The following is a 25,670-nucleotide window of genomic DNA, read 5'->3' as shown; positions in this document are numbered from 1 at the left end:
TAATTTTAGATTTTACTGATTATATCAGCTTTGATTCGTCATCTCTATTATTAGCATAGTTCTCGGAAGAAATATAAATAATTTTAGAACATTTACTATGGTCCGGCATGGCCAAGCGCGTTAAAGCGTGCGACTCGTAATCTGAGGGTCGCGGGTTCGTATCCGCGTCGCGCCAAACATGCTCCCCCTCCCAGCCGTGAGGGCGTTATAGTGTTACGGTCAATCCCACTATTCGTTGGTAAAAGAGTAGCCCAAGAGTTGGCGGTGGGTGGTGATGACTAGCTGTCTTCCCTCTAGTTTTACACTGCTAAATTAGGAACGGCTAGCACAGATAGCCCTCGAGTAGCTTTGTGCGAAATCCCAAAAAACAAACAAACAACCAGAACATTTACTCTGGTTAAATTGCAGCATTTAAAGTAACACGCTGCTGACACAATAACAGAGGCTAGCCGCTAGAGGGATGCTTTCTGACGAATTAAATAATTTTGACCACATATACATCCATGCCCATTTTCCGTCATATCAAATCTGTAACAGAATACATTCTAACCAGTAAACTTGATTTAATTCAGGTTTGGAGGCATATACAAGAGTCTACAGTTCAACTGAGAGCACCGAGGGAGGACGTGTAAAACATTGTTGATAGAGCAGACAAATATTTTCGGGTCATTGGATGACCAGATCAATTTTGATGAAGTCAATGTGTCAGCTAAATTCCCTGAACAAAGGAAGAGAAAGCCAAGTGTAAAGTATGATGAATTAACATCTGTAGAAGATGAAATAGCTACATCACCTGACCTCTTACAGTGTTGATAATTTCAATGTGGTACTTAATCAAGAAATAGGAAATCCGACAAGATGGTTTGCCGAATGAGAAGAGTTATATGCCGACATGCAGTGTTTGACCCAAAGCGTTTTGCTGGCACGAAGAAAACGAGGATGCTTCGTTGGTAAAAGAGTAGCCCAAGAGTTGGCGGCGGATGGTGACGACTACTTGCTTTCCCTCTAGTCTTACACTGCTAAATTAGGAACGGCTAGCGTAGATAGCCCTCGTGTAGCTTTGCGCGAAATTCAAAACCAAACGGCTGCTTGCCGGTTCACTGAATAAAATAGGTCAGCTCATTCCACACCTAGATGTTAAAAATGTAAAATCTAAACTGGAACATTTTTCAAGTCTGAATTCGAAACTAAATAAAATTTTAGAAGTGTAGTACACTGCCTTGAACGAGGTTTTGGTTGAGAAAGGTCGCACAACTGATACATCTCTGAGTGACCACAGAGTAGAACATGTTACTCGAGTCATTTTACTGCCATAGTGAACGAATACTAGTACATGTTACTGCCGACAAATAATTTTGTTTTTCAAACAAAACATTTTCTAGCACAGTGAACGACTTTATTCTCAGAAATTATGGTGAATTAATACACTATCGCACTAAACATGATAAAAAATAAAAGTATATAATATGGTAATCAAATAATACAATAGGAGGGGGAAAGACTCTCATTATATAGCAAATACGGACACTAGTATTTATGCTTGCACCAAAACACATTTTATGACGTAATTTCAGTGTTCAAAGGTTTTGCCATGACAGTGACTGCTTTTATAACATTCCGATAATATAGTTTCTCTGCATGTACAAAATCTTAAAATGAAATAATTAATTGCTGCATCTCTTTGTCGACAGTAAAATGAATTTTGGCATTCATTTATTACGTCAGTAAAATGTCGCAGAGGCTACAAATAGCTAGTTTGGAACTTCATATTGTTTTTAGCCGATACATCTTTTAGTAGCCCCCTTCCCTCCAATGGCACAGTGAATGTCTGCGGACTCACACCGCTAGAAACCGGATTTTGAAACCCCTGGTGGGCAGAGCACAGATAGCCCATTGTGTAGCTTTGTGCTTAATCCTAAAGACACGCACACTTTTAAGTAGACTAAACATTTTTTAGCTCCTCCTTCAGGTGGATAACCTGTTGAGTAGCTTTGTATTTAACAACAAACAAATATATTTATCACCTTGTGATAACGGTAAAGATAACCATATCCTTCCTTTTTGTGATAAGTGTCTGTAGTATATATAGTCTGTTAATATATGACTCTAGATGTTATAACTTCTAAATTAGCGCACAAATATGTTCTGTAAGTAGTTACAACATTATAGTAAAATGGATGTGGAAGTGTCTTAAATAAATTTGCACTAAACTTTTCTAATCCTCTACATTAAATAGAACTTACCTTATAACAACCTTACTTGTATAAAATTTATTCTTACTTCGTCCTGTTTCATGCAGAAGTTGAATTATTGTTTAAAAACAGAGTGAAGTTAAATTGCACACGTCCAACTTATTTTGAACTAAATGCTCGTTAGAAGAAACATTTATCTGAATTTATGTAGTATTGGCTGTGATCGATGAAACAAACGAACCAAATGCCTAGATACATAAGAACTGTGGTAAAGCTTTAAACTTGTAATGTTGTGATGGTAATCAAATTTTCAGTATTAGTCTTAGAAAGTTAAGTTTATTTGTATTGGAACTCTTATTTTGTCCCTTCCTCGATTTCAGCATTTTTTATTTCAGTGAGGTAACGCTCACGACTTTGCGATATGTTTTTATGTACAATATCTTATAGTATTAGCGTAATTGGTATGTCCAACTTACAAATTCAAAATGCAACCAAAAATGGGCTTTAGTTATAAGAACCAAGGAAAATATAAAATAATCTTTAACACAATAATAAAATTTAAGCTGTTGCTATTAGTTGTCCTCTTTTTTCGTTTTTTTTCTTATGTCTTCATACCATAAGTTTCTATTACTTGCAAGTGTTTCACACATACATCATGTGGGGCTGGTTAATCGTGAGTTTGAATTCATACTTGGAAAGTAAGGGAGTAAAGGTAGGAAAGATAAATGTGTATAAAGCGTATTATAAATACTTAAATGTAATTTGGAACTTAACGGGTAGTAAATTAATTCAAAATTCACAGATAAAAAAAAGTCAGTAAGTGAAAAACCTCATTGGAGACCAAAAGAAGGAAAACATAATTGTTGTGTCAGAAATAATAGTTAACGAGGAGTTAAATTGTTCAGGTCTCTGTTGTTATTGTTTTGAAATTATACACTTCGTTGAACTTTCAAAATTCAGGAGCCAGACAAACACTTTTTTTTTAAGATTAAAGGAGTGAATACGATACATTCATGTAGGTATATATGATAAGAAAACAAACTTTTAACATATGATCCTAACATATTTTTATATGATGAAGTTGTACAGCACAAAATAAGTTCTACTTTACACATTGTTATTTGTGAATAGAGTTATAAGTTAGTAGAACTCGCAGAATACAGGGCGAAGTTCATCAGTGGTTTAAATTTTATACTTGCACAGGGCCAAATAGCAATACATTGAAAGAAAACTTGCTTAAAATTTTTAATTAAGGTTTATAAACATATGTAATTGAAAGTTGTAGTTTTCAATTTATCAAACGTACGTTACTCTATAATTTTAGGAATGTTAAGAACTCTGAAATGAAAAAAAAAAAAATCTTGCGTAAATTAAACCATATCATAACACTAATGGTAAGTTTTAAGCGTGAATGACGTTATTAATATAATTAAATACTTTAGTATTTGTAATAGTGGTGTAAGTGTAGATATTATGTTGCTGATAAGAAGAGTTTGAGATGTGTGTCAAGGTTATGTTATACAGAGTTTGAAAAGAGAGAACTGTGTATTTTGCCTTATATATTGACCTGGTGTGATTGTTATTGATCAGGAGTATTCGTTGTTATTAATTGTTTTTCTCTTTGTTACTACTTGTTTCTTTTCAAATATTAACGGACATGACAAAATTTATAATTAATATGGAATATTGCTTTTGCAAAGTTCTGTTCCAGACAATGAAAATCTCTGTTCCTTGTAGAATTTTGTTATTAATTAAGTCTATATTTAGGGAAAAGGTAATGAAAAAGTATTATGTTTACTTTGTTTTTGTATTATAATAATTTCACTATAGATGTGCTGGAATTTTTAAACATGTACTCTCAATATTCTGTTATTGCTATTAGTTATAATTGTACAGCAGTAGCTTATTTAAACTTCAAGGTAAACGTAGACATTTGTATTTTCACTATATCATGAAATGATTTTTGTTTCAGTTTGTATAAAAGTGGTAGGACATTCAATAGATAAGAAATTTTTATATATTTTTTGTATTTATATGTGTTCGTTAGTAATAATGACTGACATGTTAGAAATGCACTTTAGAAAAAAGATTTATGATGGAGATCAATTATTTTGACCTCGGAATTTTTATTGTGTGGAATAGCTTCATTTATAATGGGCAGAGTAGAGAATATTAGTACTTGTTTTATTTTTGGACTTTTACAAGTAGAATAAAAATGATAGCTATAACCTGATGTAAAGAAATTTTGAACTTTTGTGTAAGATGGTGTAAGGATATAGGGATCAAACAAATTTACAGTATTTTTCTTCACTTTTATGATGAAAATACAATGGTAGAGAGAGGGAAGAACAAAAGAAGGTTGAAGGTGTAATAACAATTAAATTCTTGGTCTTGAACCCATGACCTTCTATAGACATGACAAGAATTCTGCAAACTGAAATAATTAATTCAGTTGTACCAAATTATCAGCAAAACAACATACATGAATCCAGTGAATTGTACTTACAAAAACATACAAACAAAAAATGAGGTAATCCTCAGTAGATATAATACTTGAAATTATTTTTGGCACTGTTACAGCAAATTACTCTTGTATAATGTTTTGGAACAACATTATTTATTAGTCCATTTTGGCTATTCCACACTCTAAAATAAATTTAAAAAAATTAAAACCAACCATTATCATTCATATACTTATCAAGTTTTTTCTTAAACTCAAATTTACTGCCTCTACAACATTTGAAGGAACCCATTATAAAGGCAAACCACCATGTTAGAAAAATAAAATTGTTTTATTTGAAAATGACTCCTACTTTGCCAAAATTTATACTCATATACTTTAGTCTTACAATTTTTGCTGTTAAATAACAAAAAAAGATGGTGTATTAACACTATTTCTACTCTTTACAATCTTAAACACTTCAATCAGATCCAACCTAATTCTTTTTTTTTTCAAGAAAAAAAAACATATTTCAGCCTCCTTATATGACAATCCTTCTTTCTTAGGCATCATTCTAGTAACCCTTTCTTTAACCCTTTCCAACAATTCAATGTATTTCCTTTGCTAACAAGCCTAATCCTGAACACAATACTCAAAATGTAGCCTAACCATTGATCTGTACACTGAAATTATAACGTCTTTGGACATGTATTCAATATTTCTGTAGATACAACCCAAAATCCTATTTGGCTTATCAACAGCAAACTGCTTGGATGGCTTAAGAAACTTATCAACTATTATACCAAGACCCTTTTCTTTCATGACACTGTTAAGTTTAATTCCATCCAAATTATACTCATAATTCAAATTTTGATAACCCAGATGTAATATCTTGCATTTATTATAATTAAAACTTAGCCACCATTTATTTGACCATCTCACTAAATGATCTAAAACCATTTATAAATCAACATCCTTTCCTCGGCCAGCAACACTTAAGACCTTAAAATGCTCTTCAGATTTAAGTAATACATTTATATCATTGATATGAATCAAAAGAGCAAAGGTCTTAAGACTGAGTCCTGGGGCACCCCACTTTTGACATTAATCTAATTTGACTGATTTCCATTTGTAATGATCCCCTGCTTTCATACATCCAGCCCATCTTCTATCCAATTTGCTAATTTATTCCCCACACCTATAGAAAGAATGTTTATACAAGCCTTCTTATGTATAAGCTTTATCATTGTAAAGAGCTTTCTGAAAATCTACATACACGAAATATGCACCCTTATCCTCGTCTTCATAAGCAATAACATTTGAAAAGTATGTTAAAGGATTTGTAATGCAAGATTTTCTCTTATTGAAACCAATTTTACTATCTAACAAAATTGAAAACTTTGTTAAATGACTTTGCAAAGCATCTTTTAACAGACTTTCCAAAACTTTTCCCACAACGGATGTAAGACTAATGGGTCTTTAATTACTGGGACAATTTTTATCACCCTCCTTGAAAAGGAGTTACATTACCTGACTTCCAATCCTCTGACACCTGCCCACTGTTCAAGGACTGACAAACAATAGCAGTAAGTGGTTAGCATGTCCAATCTTTAACCTTCATCAAAACCTTATTTGTGAGGCCATTTTTTCTTTGTAATTAACTATATTTTTGTGCTCCAATAATACCAAACATTTCAGTTTTATTATTTTTCAGGATCTTTACTGGCCTATCTTTAAATTTAAATTCTTTTAGATGAGATTAAATTATTTTATGATGCCTTGGTCATGGTCAATTGCATCAATCAAAAGGTTATGACCTCCTGAGTTTAAACCTCAAACTGGTCAAAAAGCAACAACAAAAACATGTAGCCATTCTGTGAGTTATTATGCTGTGGCTAATAAAAATAAATAAACTAATTCATTGAATAAGCTTACCCCTATTATGAGTTAAGCTAAAAAAAACCTTTTCTCCCAATCTTTTATATGAGATTTTAATATAGAATTCTTACCACAGGATGTTTCTCTCAAATATATTTTGATTTATTGGATATTTTTTTCTTATCAGTTATTTTGTTCAAGTGGCTATCACATTCAACTTAATTTGTAGGTTGTAGGGTCAGGGATTTGAACCAACCATACTTCCCATTTCAATTGGAAGGGTATTGTAAAGCAAAGGGCCCCTCCTATTATTCATTGGGAAAAGTTGTTCAAGAGTTGGCAGTAAATACTGCAAGCTGGTTTCCTTCCCTCTTAGTTAAGGATGGTGGCAGGTAGCTTTAGTAGTCTTTCCGTAAAGCACACAAAAAATTATATAATAATTTTTTGCACACATTATATTTTAGGCTATAACATACCATAATTACAATCAAAGTATGAGAATTGTTTTATATGTCATAACAAGCTGAACAGTTAGTCAGCTTAGTATTGTTGTTTTTATTTAAATGTTTTCATACAAATAGTTATTGTTGTGCTTTTTACTTTTTTCTTTCAGCTGCCTTGTTTTTAATCTTGTAATGGCAGTCATATGTTTATATCAACATCCAGCTTTAAGTGCTGGCAAGACAAGACAAATCCTATGTTCCCTCCAACAGCAGAAGACACAAGCCATTGTCACAGGCCTTCAAACAGAATATTGTTACTATGTGCAACTCCAAAGAGGATGTGACACATTAAATGCTGATCAACAATCTCATCTATTTTGGCTTCTTAACCCAGGCTTTGGTTCTAGTGTGTTCACTGAACCTAAACTTTTTGGTAAAGAGCCAAATAGTATTTTGATAGAAATTGGCCCAAGGTAAGTTTTAGTTTTGTTTTTGAGTGTTATAATGCATTTGAATGTATCAGTTAACATATTTATTTTAAAATGAAAACATTTCATTTAAAGAAATTATTGAAAACATTAAATACAATGTGAGTCTGTTTTTTGGATGTAATTGATACTCTAATATTCATATAGTATAAATACACAGGTGGTAGCATAGTATACCTTTAAGATGCATATGAAAAGAAAATAAGTGTCATAATGATCATAATGATTGATTATTGACTTAGTTTTTAATGTTATTTGTTGTTAACTCAACAGTATGATAAATCAGTGAAGTGGTTTGTATAATCAACAAATGGATATACTGTTGAATAGTAATGTTCCATAGTGCTGTAATAACATTTTTTTTATTATTTTTGTAATAAATATTTTTGACTATGATCTTGGATGTGTGACATATATGATGTTTTTGATAAAATAATTTTATTATAGTTCATATGTTGGAACTGTTTCAGATTACAATGATGGACCAATCAGAACATCCTAGTCAGTTCCAATTGATTTTTACAATAAATACCATGAAAATATTTACAATAGTAATGTCAAAATGTCATAGCAGAAAATTTAAGAACAACAACAGACCTTTTGGTTCATCTATGTTATCTCATCCACTATTTTAAACTGAACTTTAAATTATAACAACCCAGTTCAAGTCCTTATCACTCAAATATTTATCAGATTTTTCTTGAACTTCCTAAAACTTAACTGTATGTACCACATCTGAAGGTAGCTTGTTTCCAAGGCAAAACTATTCTGTTAGAAAAGTAATTGTAAAAGCTGACAATGACTCCAAATTTGCCAAAATGTATAATTGTGTCCCTTGGCCCTACCATTCTCACAATTAATTACAAAAAAAACGATGCGTTGACACTATCAATTCCATTCGAAGTCTTAAACACCTCAGTTAGAACTCTCAACTTTTCTTTTTTTATCAAGAGAACTCAGAGATCTCAATCTGTCATTTTATGACAACATATACACACCAGATAACCTTTTTTAAACAATTTAATGTTCTTCCTAAGGTGAGAAACCCAAGACTGAACACAGCACTCTAAATATGGCCTAACCATATAATTACTACTCCTGAAATATGTAACCAAATACCACTGTTCTTGATTTTCACATACAGTGAAATATCAATCTTAGTGTGGCAGTGATCATGTGTACCCATATGTTCATACAGTGAAATATCAATCTTAGTGTGGCAGTGATCATGTGTACCCATATGTTCATACTGTGAAATATCAATCTTAGTGGGGCAGTGATCAAGTGTACCCACATGTTCCTACAGTGAAATATCAATCTTAGTGGGGCAGTGATCATGTGTACCCATATGTTCTCCATTTTTCATCCTTTTAGCCATTTCCATGTTAGAAACAATGAATCTAAATAGCACTGTTCCTAGTAGGTTTCCTGACTAGTTGGTGAAGAAAACCATCTTAAATGAAAAAGACAGCTAATAAAAGGTTGAATAGGAGTAAACAATTTAGAACATAGGAGTAACAAAAGAGTTTACCAATCAAAATAAGTGACCCAATCAAGAGTTGACCTTAGTACAATTGCAGTAGAGCTAAGGAGTAAATTAAAAGGAAATTAAGATATTAAAAATGGCTTATGAAGAACATAATGTTAACTATAAAGATTTTTTGAGATACATTTTAGGTAAGCAGAATGTGAGAAAGGGAAGTAGGCTTATGAAGCATAGGGGTGCAGTGTGTGTTTGTTCGTAACTAGTACTGGAAAATTTCAAAATGGTGTTTTCTCCAGGAAGATCTTGACTGGATTCCAGAACTAGAGAATTTCTTTTGGGTTAAATATTGTGGAGTATATAATATGGACATTAACCAAGAATTTCTTAGAAAGAAAACTTGAGGTCTGATAATATTTATTCAACAGTTTTAAAACAGCCATTTGTTTTAAGTTGTTAGACAGAAGTCAGATGCCAAGAGATTGGGGGGTAGCTAATATTATTCAATTCTTCATTGGGGGAGGAGGGGATAACTATTGTTCAAGAATTTCAGGACACTTAATCCACTGGCAGGAAAATGTAAAGCTCCATCAACATTGGATTTTATGAGTATAGACAAGGAGGCAAAGTGTCTGCCCATACCAGATGTAAATTGGAAGCAATCCAGAACACTAGAAACAGTTGGAGGATCTAGGCTATTTATTTCTGAGTGATTTTGTGTATTCCTAGTGTCAGCTCCAAGTATACACACTAGACATGAGCTATTCAATTTTATTATTGAATGAACTTACTACAGTCTCAATTGTGTTTTAAAATCATAGATTATTCTTTAACAGATTCATTGTTTGACCCTTTTTGTTTATTAAACCTTCAATATTTAGAATTACATTTTCTTATTGTTGTGCAAGGTAACTAAGCAACAAGGCACTAGTAACTTAATTATGTCAAAGATGGTGCCACAGGGTCATTTTCACACTCAAGTGTTCTCTTGCCTCACTTTGTCCCCTCCCCCAATTAATGCTATATGTATAGAGCAATATAAAGTTTATAACAATAAAATTTGAGGGGAATAATGATCCCCTATAAAATTACACACAAATATAAGATGATATGTCATGATTTAAATTACAAGTAGAGTTTTGATAAAAATAACCTTAACAGTGTCATGATAGAAAAGGATCTTGGTGTAATGGTTGATCAGTCTTTTAAGCCATCCAAGCAGTGTGTCAATGCTAATAGCATGACAATAAGGTTTGAGATTGTATCTACAGAAATGTTGAATACAATTCTAAAGATATCTTAATTTTATTGTAATGTCAGTGATTAGGTTTCATTTGGAGTATTGTGTTTAGTTTTGGCTTCCTTAACCTAGGAGGGACAATGAATTGTTGGAAAGAATTGAGAGAAGTTTTACTAGGATGATGCCTGGGATGGAAAGGTTGTCATATGAGGTTCATTTTGATTTTTGAAATGGTTTTATGGAAAAACATCCAACAAAACTAGAGGGGACCTGATTGAGGTGTTCAAGTTTGTGTAGGGTATTGATAGTGTTTATAAATAATCTTTTTTTCATACTTAATGGTAAGACTTAGGGAGGCAAATATTTTGGTGGAATAGAAGTTCTCTTCAGCTGAGGCAGTTTTATTTTGCAAAAATTAAGTATGTTGTAGAGATGGCAATGTCAGAAAGTACGAAAACAATGCACAAGATCATAAAATAATCCCGACATATGTAGTCAGTCAGTACTGAGTCAGTCTTACAAGCTCATGGTTATTAGCCACTATAAGACTGTATAGTACTATTCAGTTTAAATGCTTTCATTCAAACCTGAATTCATGCAGCTGACAAGAATTTTTGATTTAAATCAAGATAAAAAATTTTCTAAGAAAGATTTAGTTACTTATGTAGTAGTTTGTGATGCAACATATTACAAAAAGTTTTTCTCGCTCATTGCTGCCTCATATATATGCATATATTTTTCTCTTGATACTACCATTCAAGCTCTCACCACACATTTTTTATGTTTCAGCTGCTCTGTACAATACAAATGAGCATGTGAAGACCCTCCACCAATAAGAGTGTGATACATTCTTCTGTTGCAGCTGGCTCCCTACATTACCGAACCCATTTTTCACTTTTCAATTTGGCTCACTAGTATCACTAGTATTAACATGTGCTAATTTTTGTTTGTGCTTTCTATTTAGTTTATGATTATCAATTTTTATAGTGTCTATTAATCAGTGTAGTTGATTTTTGGGTGTATTTTTTTCTTTGTGCAGTTTATTAAACCACTCAGTTGTTTTTTTGCTTTATTTTATGTAGCTATAATTTCACTGTAGTTTCTTTACTTCAGTGGGGGTAAAGTTTGAAATAAAGAAACTACAGTGAGATTGTCACTGTATAAAATAAGCAAAAAACAACTAAGTGGTTAAAGTGGTGTTAGTGATGAATATTATGACATTTTAACCTGCTGTGTTTCAGGTTACAGGCCTTACACTTTTGGCTGCTGTTGTCATGGTTTTAGACAGGAATTGGGGTTCATTCTGTAATAGACTGCTCTATCATGGGATTGAAAGAGCACCATTTGGGACAACAAAACCTGGAACCCTTTAGAGCGACCTTGAAGTTGTGACTCGCTGATGTCAGGGACATCAAATGACATAAAAGGTTACAAGAAAGGTTACCTGTGTATACAATTTTTCATCCTTTCTAGTCTGTCTTATGTGAACACCTTTCTGACCAGATGACATTTGTTGCTGCATTATTGGTACTTTGTGGATACTTTTACATCAATGACACCTAGGGTTCAGACTTGCACAACAATCTAGGTAGAATCATTCTATGTGAGGATTCTTTCACTTCTCACTGATATGCAGATAATGTTTAATTTTCTGGCTGCCCATCTTGATTGCCATTTATGGGAAATCATCCAGACTCTCAGGTGGATCACACTCAACATGTTTATCTTCCATTAAGCCCATTGGGTGGCACTTTGTCCTCATCCAGATTTCACATTATGCTTGTAGCTATACTGTACACATTGGTTGAAATGGAAATTGATACATTTATTAATTTATTTATTTTTCCATAGAGTTTCACACTCCTTTTATGTATTAGATCCTACTCTGTGACAAGTGATGCCTGTCTGGGTGTACTTATTTTTAAATTTGCTCCATATAGCCAGTAATGCTCATCAACTGGTACAATGTTCCTTAAGGTGTTTTGTATCATAAATTTGTTCATCCAGACTGTATATTCATGGACTAACACGAGTAAAGCAGAAGGGAATTGCTATCCATCCCCACCTCTTTTTTAATTGGCTAAGTCAGGAATGATCTGTTTTTAAACAAATGAGTTTCAGGATCATCCACTACAATTTCTCTAATGCTGTCTCCTCCAGCCTCTCCAATGTATTAGTTTCCCCTCTTCATTTTAGTGGATTACAGAAGTCGTTACCACTTACAGGATCCTAGCTGCTGGAATGGTAGACCATGGAGACTTTCTCTTGAGCTTGCTCAATTCCAATTAGTTGAGAGTAGGGCAGTGATGTTTTGCTGGTGCAGATGACATCAGTATCTTCCTAACATGAACCTAGAATTGTACGGTTTTGTACTGAAGTTTTCCCATCACATGCAGTTCACCCCTCTGACTGCAAACTTTCCCTTTTTCCACAACCTGGTTGTCAGTTCCTACATGAGTGATGCTTGTTGGAGTTGGACTAACCAATGTAAGTACTCACATTTGGGTGGGCTGGTGCCTTACTCCTACCATGGACAGGATGATAAGTTCCCAGAGCTGAATAGTTTTGGTCTGGAGTTGACCCTCCATTTTTCATTTCACCTTCCTACAGTTGTCTGGATGTTGGATAGGTCTTGGTTGTGTTAGCAATGCACTTTGTTAGCTTGGGTTCTTAGAAAAGAAGCACTACTCTCATTCTTTTCCTAAACCTGAAGTGAAATGGCAGAAAACTCTCCTCTTACTGTGATCTTGATGATCTATTACCAGTAGTGCTGGTTTTGAACTAGAGTTGATCTCTTGATTAATGTCTAATATGTCCTAGCCACTCTGTAACTTACCCCCCCACTAGTACAGCGGTATGTTTCTAGATTTACAACGCAAAAATCAGGGGTTCAATTCCCCTCGGTGGGCTCAGCAGATAGCCAAATGTGGCTTAGCTACAAGAAAAACACACACACACACTCTATAACTTAAGCATGTCCAGTTACAGCTGATCAAAAACCCTCTTTGTACTGTGGATTGAGTGACTTATACTGGAATGTGTTGGTTTTGGACTGGAGTTTATAAAGGTGGTTGAAGACCTTCTTTCTACCATGGATGGAACGATTCATTCTCAGTTCCACTGATTTTGGGCTGGAGTTGATCTCCTGTGTATGGTCTGACATGCCCTTTCCATTCTATATTTGAGGCTCATTTAACTAATTTTCATATTTGCCACCCATTTATTGACACATTAATTCATTGAGGATGAAGAGTATACCAGGTATAGATGTGAATTCAGCCTTCCACAAGTGTGTCCTTCTAACAAAAGAAACACTTAGTGGACATTCTTCAGATACTTTCCAAAGGGTGATCATCTTGGTAAATTTTGCAGTGGTCCCTCCACCAGGTCAGTATGGGATTCAAGCTATTTTAAGAGTAGAGGTGAAATATTTTATTGAAGTTAATATATTCTTACACTGAAAATATATTTCCAGTGCATGCTTACTTCCTCTCATATACCTCACCCTTCCTTCCCACTTCCAGTGTTTCTTTTCTTTCTCATTTTGAAAATTGGCTTTTACAGTATAGAGGGAGCCACCTGCAACAGGAGAGTGTGTCACACAAGTGAAACAATTTGCACATCCAGGGGGCATCACTGAATGAAAAAAGTTATTATGTTAAGAGGAGGTGTCTATTGGAAATATATTTCAGTGTTAGAAAATATAAACTTTTGCATGGTTTTGTATATTCATTCTACCTTGTTTCTTTACCTTTTGACATTAGTCAATCCTACATCATGCTTAATTGTTTGCAATTTTGTTTTATTATTTGTTTCCCCTCTCTTTTTATTTTATAATAATTTTATTGAAGTAAGTTGTCAAGTGAATGTTAAAATTCAATGGTAGTATATGTTGTTTTGTCAATTTCTTCATTGCAATTATAATACAAACTCGGATACTGATGTTATATGATAAAGTGGATTGCAACAGATTATTAAACATCACTGGTCATAACTTGACTACTTGGGAAGTAATGTTGAGGAACCTACAGTAAGGAAAGAGCACATGAAAAATGTATAGCTGTATCATCCTTGTGTTCACATTTATTTCATTTTTGGTACTGCTATCCCTACATCATTTTGCATTTATGGAATATTTTTTATTACTTGTTTTGTGACATTTTTTTCTTCTGACTGAATGTTAGTGCATTCTATGAATGTGTCTCTTAAAATTTGATATCATGTGTACTGACTTTTTGTTATTTCACTTCACACGTAATATAAGAGTTAGCTCTCTAAAGACTTGTTTATGTAGTGTGCAAAGCATTGAGTATTCTGCATGCTGTGGTTATTTAAAGCTCATTTATTATTGGTTGATAATTCTTGTTTCACCCTATACTTAAGTTTTTTAAAATAACATTTTTTGTAGAAAGCTAACTTCAAGGAGTAATGATAACATCATTTACACCAGAATTATGATGTTTGTAGCTTACAACAAGTTCTACCATGTTTATTGATAGCCTGTTCCCAGGTACTTTAAAATGCTTTTCTGTTGTGCTAAAGCCTTTGCAAAACCTTCACAGATTTTGTGTCTGGTATGGGAAAAGAAAAAAGGAAGATATGCACTTTCGCTATTTATCTAGTTCACAGTTCTCCACTTTAGCAACACTTTTTAATGGTATTGGGAGACTCACAGGCTGTGAAACACTGAAATAAGTCTATATCTCCACTTTAGCAAGTATTTGTAAGCATCATAGAGTAATAGATTAAATGAGACAGCCATTTTGTCTTTGTTCATTCCTTTTTACCAAGCATACCATGTTTAGTGATAATGGGGTAATTAAACTTTGAAATGAATTGCTTTCAGATGTAGTGGGTGTAGTAAATTTAAATTATCTTTATTTTATTTTATAGCAGATGGAATAAACTAGAGAAACCATTTGATGCCTTTATGTCCTTAAATTTTAGCAGTATCCAGTCAAATACATTTTTAATAATTTAAACAAACAGAAAAGGTATGAATAGGTCTGGATCTGAGTTGCTAGAGCTTGTACATCCACTTCTGTTTACTTTTTATTTTGAACATTTTCTTCATTTGTATGAGCTAAATAGATCACTCGTAGGCAGATTATTCATGCTGCTTAGACTTGAAACATTTAAACTATGTTTTTTTTTGTAAAATAAATTCAAACTTTTAAGAGCCTTTTTATTTTTAGATCTTCTTAAATGAGCTATGACCTTATGGTTTAGCAGTTCATTTTTGTATCAGTTTTACTAGCTGATGTACTTACAAAGTAATAAAACTGCATACAGTATTTCATGAGGCCTTGGTTTCTTAGCTCCTAGTTTAATTACTCAACTTTTTTTAAACATTTCATTATTATTACATACCCAGCATAATGCCTTTTCCAGTTACTGTGTTTTTTTTATAGAGAAAGAAAGGTTTTTCATACCTTGAGCACTAAAATGGCATTTTTATACTTGGATTAACAAAACTGCCTTTCATGATCTTACCCACTCTCTGAGAAATTCTCCAAGCTTTCTGAATTAAATAAACATTCTGAATTTTAGTGTTGACAGATAATTTGAAAAATTATAACAATCCCAGTGCAATAATTGATATTATTACATTACTAATAAAGAAAACTTTCCAAATAGTAGTATGTATAAGTTACTATACATCAAAACTGTATCTTCTACATTCATGCTCAAATAGTTGAAAGTAAAAAACAAGAAACTTTAAGGGTTATGCTAGGGTGTTGAATTCTGGTAAATCATGCACTTATTCTGGCTAATTACATCTCATTAACCTGCATACTTTTGTTTTGTATATCCTGCCACTAACCAGCTTTCATTTTTCTCTTTTTTTTATCATGGAAGAAGTCTGCCACTTGGAATACATTAACTGCAACATTTTTTAACCTTTATTTGTCTTAAGAAGCTGTTTTGAAATAACTTCAAATCCAAATCTGATGTTTGTGAGTGAGCAGATGGTGAAGAAATTATAAAAGATGTACATAGTCAGTGGTATGTGCTCAGTGTCCAATCTCTGCTTCTATGTGTGGTACAAAATATTACCATTCAGTTAATGGTTAAATAAGTAAAATGCAAAACACAAAGGAAATGAAACATTTTCATGTTTATAATTATGATAAAAATTATGATCAAATGAACTTAAAGTACAAATATATCTGAAGTTGTATAACTTTTGTACGTTTGTATTTTTTAATACAATACTTTACAAATTATATAGGCTGAACTTCTCAACTCCCTTCTCAACAAATGCCGTTTCTATATGCCATGCTGTTGGATTGACCAGTGTTGTAAGGATTGAACGATCCACTCATTACCTTGTTTCCTATCAACCTTTAGCAGACTCTTGTCTATCATCGGAAGATATAAAACAGGTTAACATTATATCAAACTAATACTAATTATTCAGTAGTTTCAAATCTTAAACAAATGTTTTAAAATAAAGTAGAATCTGTAAAATCTGCATGGAATTGTTCACCACACTCACACTTATGTTGGGCTTAAACATGTAAACAGATCTGTGGAGAATTTATGATAATTAGAAAAATTGGATCCCTAATTACTTTAGTCTGTATGAAGAACAACAGTAAACTTTGCATTCATAAGACGTTATAAACACATATTTTTTGTAACTAAGCTTTTCTTTTGCATTAATGTCAAGATATTTAATGTAAAACTATATTTATCTACTGCATAATATAACTTCGCTTTCAGTGACATGACTGTATACCATTTGTTTAACCTTTTCGTAGAGGTTTGGTATAATATATACAAGGTCATCTACATATTTGCACAGGTTAAGTATTTGCATCATAACTTTTGATATAGCATGTCTATCTTCATAAACTTTGATAGACTTTTAGTAAAGATTACATGTATTTTGTATACAGAAAATTACATTTTTTAATGAAGTACTTTTACCAAAGATTTGTTTGTGAAAATAGTCTTTTGTCATTGCTAGTCTGAGTGCAAAATGATTTCATGTTATGATTAAAAAAAATTCTTTATCTCAAATATTTCTGTAATCTCTAAAACCTTTTAAATACATTTTAAATGTTTGTTTTCAGTAATACTTTATATTTTATGTTATTTTCAATACTCTAATTATGTGGGGTCTGTGACCTGTCCAACCTCACAATCATCATAACAAATTAGTAAATAAACACAAATTATGCTTTCTTCCTGCTAGAATGGCTATATATTATAGTACAAAAATACAAATGTTTAGTCTGAGTAGCTTAAGCCTCATAATGCTATATACTTACATATATATTTATTATATTGACCTTCCAGTCATATCTAGCCAGCACTACATAACTTGCATTGACGTGGTACAAGTGCATTCATGTTATGTATTCAGTAACATATAACTGACCTCATAGTCTTCCCTGTCTTAGCTGTGTTTTAGTGGACTAGTATTTTGTACTATATAGTCAAATTTCAATTATTTTAAATGATACAGGGTGTTTGGAAAGTCACTGTGCAGTTTTGTAATCATATTTTATTCAGTCTATTTCAAGCCAGCAACTGATAGCAGTTTTTAGAAACAAAATAAGAAGGATCCAGGCCTGTATTGATGCAAACAGGGGTCACTTTCAACATTGTTTATAATTGTCATTCATATTTACCTCCTGTATTCTATATTGAAACATGTCTGTTAATAAATATATAAGTGCACAGTGACTTTCTGAACACCCTGTATATGTGTACATAGATTATTACTTTTAGAAATAAATTATTGAACTTATTTTTTTAAAATAAATCAAGAAGTTAAGCAAAGAATTATGACTTCTTGTCACAAACTTTGTACTTATCATTGATGATCATAGGTTGCTAAGCCTTTTAAAATTTCGCATGTGGTGAATATATCAAACAAAATTTTTTCAAGTTTTATATGTACAGTTGAATAAAATCATAAATACCTACACTAGTACCATAGAATTTCACTATAATTTATTAAGCTTAGTAACTAGGATGTATTTAGATTTAAAAAAATTAAACTTTGCACAGACTAAATAGAGACACAACCAACTTCATTGAAATCTTGGCTCGAAAGAACTTGGTAGCCTTTTAAAAGAGTAAAATGAATGAAGAAACCACTCTGAGGACATTTTAAGCTGCTGATTGGTTATTCACATGCCATATATTGTACATATATATCTAAATGTGTTATTTTAATATTTATTTTTAAATTAAGAAATTAACTTGAAATTAAAGCTTAAATTGTAATCTACAATTTGATTCCAAAATAATTGACATAAATTCATAAAATAGTCGTTCAATGAAACTTTGAATGCAAGTTAAATGTAATGGCATGGCCTTTAACCCTTTTACTATGGGTCATGGGTCAAAGGCCACGTCATTACGTTTGTTGACTTGCATTCAATTTGGATGAACCTTAAAATTAGTTATAATGGACTATTAATTAAAATGTTAATTTATTTCTGTTGTACTTTTATCCCAAAATACATAGACTGGTTTCAAAATGTTTTTGAAATGTTACTTCTGAGACTGCTGTTATGATATTATAAACTATTAAAAACCTAACCGTGTTAAGCTAATTGTACATTAAAATAACAACACACAAGAATGGCTGCAGCTTGATAAGGTTTTGCTTTTGTCATTTTATTTTGTAAGTTGTATCTAACTATTGGAAATTATTTATTAAATATATTTGACTCTAGAGTTTATGTGCATTTTGATATAAATGCTTTAGAATTTTAAAGAACTTATTATACAACAAGGATAGTTTGCAGTAGTTGTGGTTCCATAATGCTATACATGTAAAAGTTTTTAACTATAAGTTATTTGTTAGCTAGTGCATGTACAAACAGTTGGTGATTGTGTGGTTTTACTTAATTTTTCATTCTCTTACTTCTTGGTTTGTTGAAAGACTTTTTACAACCTTTTTCTTAATATATTTAATAAATAATGGGATGGTACTACCTGATGTACATGTACATAGTAAACCAATTTATGCATCTCCCGCAAGTAAGATTGAACCCAAGACCTCTTGTACACCAAGTATGTGCTCTGTCAACTGTCATAAGTCATTTTTTTAACAACTCAAACAACTGCATTGTTTCTCCTCAAAAAAGCCCACTTTTCAACCTTATCATAAAGTCATGCTGTTGATTGACAACTTTCATCAGTTTGTCATGTGTTTTATTAGATTTTGCTTTTGTCACTAATAAGTACATTTATAATGAAATATTGGATAAAATTGGATAATTGAGATTTTTGTTACCTTTATTAGAGAAATCCTAATATTGGGAATTGTTTAATTTAATTTTATTTTTTTATCTTTACTTTGAAATGTATTTGACGTATTCCATTTTAGTATTTGTTTTGTTTTTTTTTTTTTTTTAGTTATCAAGTCTTGCCTAAGGTTACTTCAAGTTCTACACGCTTAAACCTGTTTCAAAGTATTGGATAATTCTTATGATTTTAGACTTATGAAATATTATTTTTAAATTTTTATATTATATAACATCTAAGATGTTTTTAAGTTACATATATCCTGAAGTAAAATAAAGGACATTAGAATTGTTATAATTCTAAAGTGAGAAAATACTTCATCACATGCATAGTATAAAGAAAACTAATACAAAGAAAAAATGCATGTCTGATAAACATTTTCTGATTATTGGCAGATGTGTGATGCATTGCATGATCGCATGACAGAATGTAGATATTTAGAGCCAGTCAGGAGTTTTGACATGAAAGTGACTCCACATCCATGGACTGAAGTCAATGTTCTTGAGAAAGGACAAAAGGCTCTGGAAGAAACTAATCAAGAGTTAGGTATATTTGATTTCAGTAATTGTGTTATCTCATAGTAAATAATTGTACTTGTTATTGATACATGTTAATCTTTTTCTTACCAATGGTTTTCGAGTGACACATTGATAAGTCTATGGACTTGCTCTACTAGAATCTGGAGTTTGATTCCTTGCAGTGGACACAGCAGATATTGCAATATGACTTACCTCTAAAACTAACAAACAAACTCTTAACATTCATTAATAAAACTCTGAAGAAAGACTAGATAGATTAGTTAATGTAAAATAATTTCATGAAAAATAAAATTTATATTTTACTATTTAAAATAAAATCTTTTTTTGTCAATAAATAGTCTAAGATGTGGAATAGTATTAGGACATAAGTTTTTTTGGTTATATTAAAAAACGATGGCACTGGTTTTCAAATTTTTCTTATTGAAGGAAGTACTGAAGTGTAAATTTGTAGTAATAATATTGTTTTGAAATTAAGATATGGATGTCCCATTCGAGTGATTCTGGGGAATTAGTATAAAATGTACAGGATTTTGTATATTTATATAATTTTTTAATAACAATGAAATATTGCAAGGGAAACGTTTTTGTAAATTTCTAGAAAAACCACAGAGTTAGATGATTTGAGTTTAAAATATTTTTTTAAGTAAATAACAGCAGAAATATCCATAAACTGAATATTAGATACTTTAGATATTGAGTACACTGAATTTTGCACAAGAAATGTGGAATTAATAATTTGAAGTAACATAAAATTCTAAGATTTTAAGTGTAAAGGTAGAGCTCACATTGAATCTTGTCACATTATCCTGCCATGTAATTTAGATGTTTGGCTTCTACAGTATTATATATGTATATTTTTCTTGTTATATTTGTTTCTTTGTGGTTAATCTGATCACATCAAAGAGCTTTTATGGTTAATTGGCCCACATTCAACTGTGATTGCTATTTCCTGCTTTTCTTCCCAGTTTGCAATGACTTAGACTAGAGTGGGATCCTTATACCCTTGCAGGAATTATTGGCTTGACTCTTAATTTATTGGCTTCATCAATCATGTGACTTGAAGACAACTGTTCAGTTTATGTTACTCTACATAAACTGGTACATTACACATTAAAAGAAAATGATCTTAGTATATTGTCATCTATAATGCAAATGAAAGTTAATTCTTGAAATGAGACATTTCTTATTTCAAATAAACATGTAAGACAATCCAACACTTTTTTTTTTAAATGCACAAACATAATGCAACACATACATTACTATAGAAAGCTAAGATACATAATGTTTTGTGCTTTGTTCACTCTTCAACAAAGTAGCAATAAACTTAATGCTTTGTGGGCACGTGTCCCAAGCCTGAAACTGATGTTTTCAATCTGTGCTGTCAGTTGATTTCAACATTTTTTTGCTTAAGCTCCTTATGAAAATGGGTATTTACAATGTAGTAATTAGGTATTGTAGCTTTGCATTAATGTTATTTAGTTTTTAAAAATGTTTTATTCAAAAAAGAAAATAGTATTTTCCAAAGCATACCTTTTCTCACACTACAGCCATTACTTGATTGCTAGGGTTTCCTTCCTAAGGATTGTGCTGATTTTTTTCTCATGTGCTCCATTCTTTTACTCCTCATTCAGTTATCCTTGACAGTATCTATCTCATGACACTCTCCATCCACATCATTGCACTCTATTCTAGTACTGTACATAAGCACCTCATTCAGATAATAGTATCTTTTTCTTGACAAAACATTCATGAATGGATTTATGTACTATGACCATTGGAAGTGCTTGAGTGTTCTTTGTGTTACCTAGTTGTTATTCATTAAAAAAAGAAAATTTTGTTTGGCAAGCTGATGTATGACATGAATTTCATGGATTACTGTTTCCAGAGCAAGGCAAATTGAGTCTCTGTTATCCAACTTCTGATGTCAAGCTTCACTCAACAGTTGGAAGATAGGGTAGGTGAAGCTACTCGTGGTTGAGGCTGTCCAGTACCTTTTCTTTGGTGAGGTGGAGACATATATTCATTCTGGAAGTGTTACTTTTGGAAGCTGTGAAGCTGCATTTATGGACAATCCTGGACATTGTGGAAAGAATTTTTATTGTGATCACTTTTTCCAGTGCCTTAATTTATTCTGGGCAAATTAGGATCAGCTACCTTCACCTCCTTTTCCTCAGTTGACAAATTGAGTGTGTAGTGTTTTATAATGCCTTTTTCCCAGTTGCTTTTGTGTCTATGCTTTCCTTGATGGCAAACAGGACTGAGAGTGAATACTTAGTTCTCTCTCCATCACTTGATGTTGTTGTTCATGTTTGAAGATCTACTGTCCAGTCACATGGAGGAACAGCTATGCCTCATTTGCCATATTTGTTGGATTACCATGTCTTAGTTTACCACCACCTGATTGTAAAGGAATAGACTTGCTCCTGGAAACTTGAGTTCCCAGAATGGAGTGTGTGACCAATTTGAATAGATCACACTTTTTGTAGGATTCATCTGATCTTAATTGTGGTGCTAAGATATTTATCATCCTTTCACATTTTGTTGGAAGCCTTTCAGTGATTGCCACATCTATTTGACGATGTGTTGGGGTCATTGTTAGCTCTTTCCTTGGTATGATTGTCAGCTTCTATACCTTTTCTAGTCTCTTGGCTGGTATGCTGTTATTCATGAGTTATGTGAGGCTGCTTTTTTCTTACCCTCAATTTTTGCAGGTGTTCCAAATTCCTTAGAATCAAGAGATGATATACCAATTTGCATTTATCCATGTCATTGGCTTTTCAACTTTCCTCAGCTCCTATAGGGACTCATAGTTCTGCCCTTATTCTAGCATCTCAGAGTTTGACATCAGCCTCTTGGTCGTTTGGTATCCAGATTGGATTAAGTCCATATTCACAAGGTTCCTCCATTCATTAAGATTGCTGCCAATGGTGATGGTGTTACTGTACATCTTTGGGGTCTTGGAACACTATTATTTACCAAACCTTTAGTGTTTCTGCTTCCAGAAGATCCTCATATTTCAGAATTTTGTTCCAGGGTTATCAGCGATTTGTTAGTCAAGAAGGTATTGGAGAAAATCATTCCATTTTTCCAGATTTTATTCTCTTTTTGTTGTTCTCATGAAGGCAAGAGTTTTGTGTCTGATCATTGATCTTTCTCATCTACATCAGTTCCTAAATCCTTTGATGTCCCCAATTGGGTCATTCCTCACTCTTTGTTGGCTTTTTTTTTTTTTTTACCAGTATTGTGATTGACCAAATTTTATATCACTGACACTTATCTGCATATTCCCATAGTGGAATTATCTCGTCAATGTTTATATTTTATGCACAAAGGTTGTGTGTTGCAGTTCACGGCTCTGCCCTTTGGACTTGTATTGGCACCATTTTTGCTCTGCTGAATTGTATGAACCTTTTCTCATCATCTCCATTCTCTAGACTTGTGCTTACTCCATTAGTTATATGACTGGCTGTTGCTGGCACATTTTGTGAGTTGGTAGAATGTCACACTCAAATTCCACTTTCAGAAGCAATAAAATACGCTTTCTTATCAGAGCTAAAACATTTGTTTTCATTCCACCACAAAATATTATTCATCTGGATGTCTTTTTCAGCATGTGTTTCGGTCAGGCTCAGCTGACTCCCATATGGCTCCACACTATGGAACAGGTGGTCCATCTTTTATTCACCTTTCCTTCTCCCACTCCATGGATAGTTCTTTCTCTTTTTTGGGATATGGGCAATACTTGAATCCCTTATCCCTCAGTGGTCTATACACAACTAGTGGATTGTGAACAGAGATTTCCCAAGTCTTCATATTCAGGATAAACATTTTCAATCTTGAATGCTGGTTATATTAGAAAAATATTATGATAGGTGTTCCTCTGCTGCCACCTCATTCAGAAATTCATCTCCTCTTTGATTCCCCACTTCAGGCAAATTTTGCTCAGCCAGGTGTGCTTTTACTGAACCAAATCCACACTAGGAACTACTAACACAATATACTTTATATGGGTTGCAACATGCTCTATAGAAATGAGATGTTCCATAAGACTAGTTAGAGGCAGACTAGTTGGTATTACTGTACTGTACTGAACAGCCACTCATGGGTTATTATGAGTGAAGCATAAAAGGGTTTCCTCTCTCCCTGCTGATCATTAGATTGAAGAAATAGGGATAAGTTTCCTTTTAAAAATTTAGGGAACTTGGTTCACCTATTGCCCCTGTTTCCAGAGCATTATTCTTTAGTACTCTCCAATGCAAATTCTTCCCATATCCTATTTGAGCAGCTAGGATGTCCTTACTACACCCAACTTCTAGCTACTGCAGTGATAGACATCAGTTAATTCTCTAACCTATTTGAGGGAATTTCCTCCACTTTTGGAGAAGAGGGAAAAGTTGAGGGCCCTCCTACTTGGGTGTTTTTTCCAAGATATTAGTAGGAGGGGTACCCATCTGTGTGGAAGCAGAGTCATGATATTGGTTCATATTTAACTCTCAGCTGTCTGGTTGGGTTTAGTGTGGTCCTTCTTTTGGATCAATATTAGTACAGTGCATTGTTTGTGAAGGAAAGTCCATTATCTTTTTGTAATTCTGAATTCAGAGTGGTCCCATCCTGGATCTTTCTTTGAGCACAGCTTGTTCCATGTCCTCTCCATAATTCTAGGGACAAGCAAAACTTTCCACAGCCATGTGGTTGGGGAGTTAGGATGAGTGTTGGTAATTCCAGACCCGTTGATTTCTGTTTCTTCAGGTTGATTATGTCATAGAGGATTTCATTATTCCAAGTTTGGAGTGTTTTCTTTTGGACTTCTTCAGGTTGAGGAGAAGGTTTGCCCACTTCATTGTTGTTTACCTTTTCATCATGATTCTAGTGGCTTGGAATTCATCACTTTATTACCACAGATTGGGATCTAGTCACAAGTATGTACACTGTGGTGGAAATGCTGTAATCACCAATGTGTGATTTAGGGTCCATGGCCCTATAATTCAAACCATGTGCAGTATAACCTCAGCTATCTGGTTGGGACCTGACCAGTATTGATGATGAATCATGTCAAATTCCATCTGCAGTACATAAATTAGGTTCTGGATCTAATGTGCTTCCTCCAGTGAAGAGCTAGTCTTCCACTGACATGCCCATGATTTATGCAGACACATTCCATGTTGATAATTCCCTCACTAGCCTTTTTAACTTATCAGTTTGTGACTCTAGCTGTAGTGTGAGAGAAGTGAGTATTGTTTGGGAGTTAACATTTTCTTAAATCAAAAATGTATTTCCAATAATACTTATCTCCCATCACATTTTCCTACCTTTCTTCCCCACTCAGAGCCAGTGCCAGAGATTGCAGATTGGGTCAGTCTCAAAAAAGTGATGATATTATTTGAATGAGGTGCTTATATGCAGTACCAAGATAGAGGGTACATTGACATACATGGAGAATATCACTCGACAGATATCACCAAGGGCAATTAAGTTGAGAATAAAAAACTGGAAGAAGCGAGAAAAAAAATTGGATCAATTCTTAGGTGGGCAAAGAAAGGAAATCCTACCAGTCATGTAATAGCTGTAGCGTGAGCAGAAGAAATTATTATTGGAACTACATTTTTGAGTTAAGAAAATGTTAACTTTCACAAAGTGGTTAATTTGAAAACATTTTAATACGACATTGTTCCTTGCTTTAATATCAAATTTCATGTT

General features: G+C 33.0%; 1 protein-coding gene across 7 annotated transcripts in view; it reads left to right on the top strand.

The window, feature by feature from the left end:
• Window positions 1-25,670, top strand: part of Pfas (phosphoribosylformylglycinamidine synthase) — a 94,071-nt gene that overhangs the window by 5,588 nt on the left and 62,813 nt on the right. Inside the window, exons 1-4 of one of the 7 annotated variants that reach the window (XM_076503651.1) lie at window positions 1,887-2,036; window positions 7,124-7,426; window positions 16,397-16,550; window positions 19,830-19,980. In XM_076503651.1, coding sequence (XP_076359766.1) covers window positions 7,146-7,426; window positions 16,397-16,550; window positions 19,830-19,980 — 586 coding nt within the window. In that variant the 5' untranslated portion in view covers window positions 1,887-2,036; window positions 7,124-7,145. Of the gene's footprint in view, window positions 1-1,886; window positions 2,148-2,315; window positions 2,491-2,568; window positions 2,592-2,690; window positions 2,905-7,123; window positions 7,427-16,396; window positions 16,551-19,829; window positions 19,981-25,670 lie in introns of those variants that run through there. The other 6 variants (XM_076503649.1, XM_076503654.1, XM_076503652.1 and 3 more) reach the window with 6 other exon arrangements.

This window comes from Tachypleus tridentatus, chromosome 6 (genome assembly GCF_004210375.1).
Source record: "Tachypleus tridentatus isolate NWPU-2018 chromosome 6, ASM421037v1, whole genome shotgun sequence".
In the NCBI taxonomy this organism is placed as follows: Eukaryota; Metazoa; Arthropoda; class Merostomata; order Xiphosura; family Limulidae; genus Tachypleus; species Tachypleus tridentatus.
Note: the sequence above shows the minus strand (reverse complement) of the source record. Positions and strands in the feature narration are given on the sequence as shown.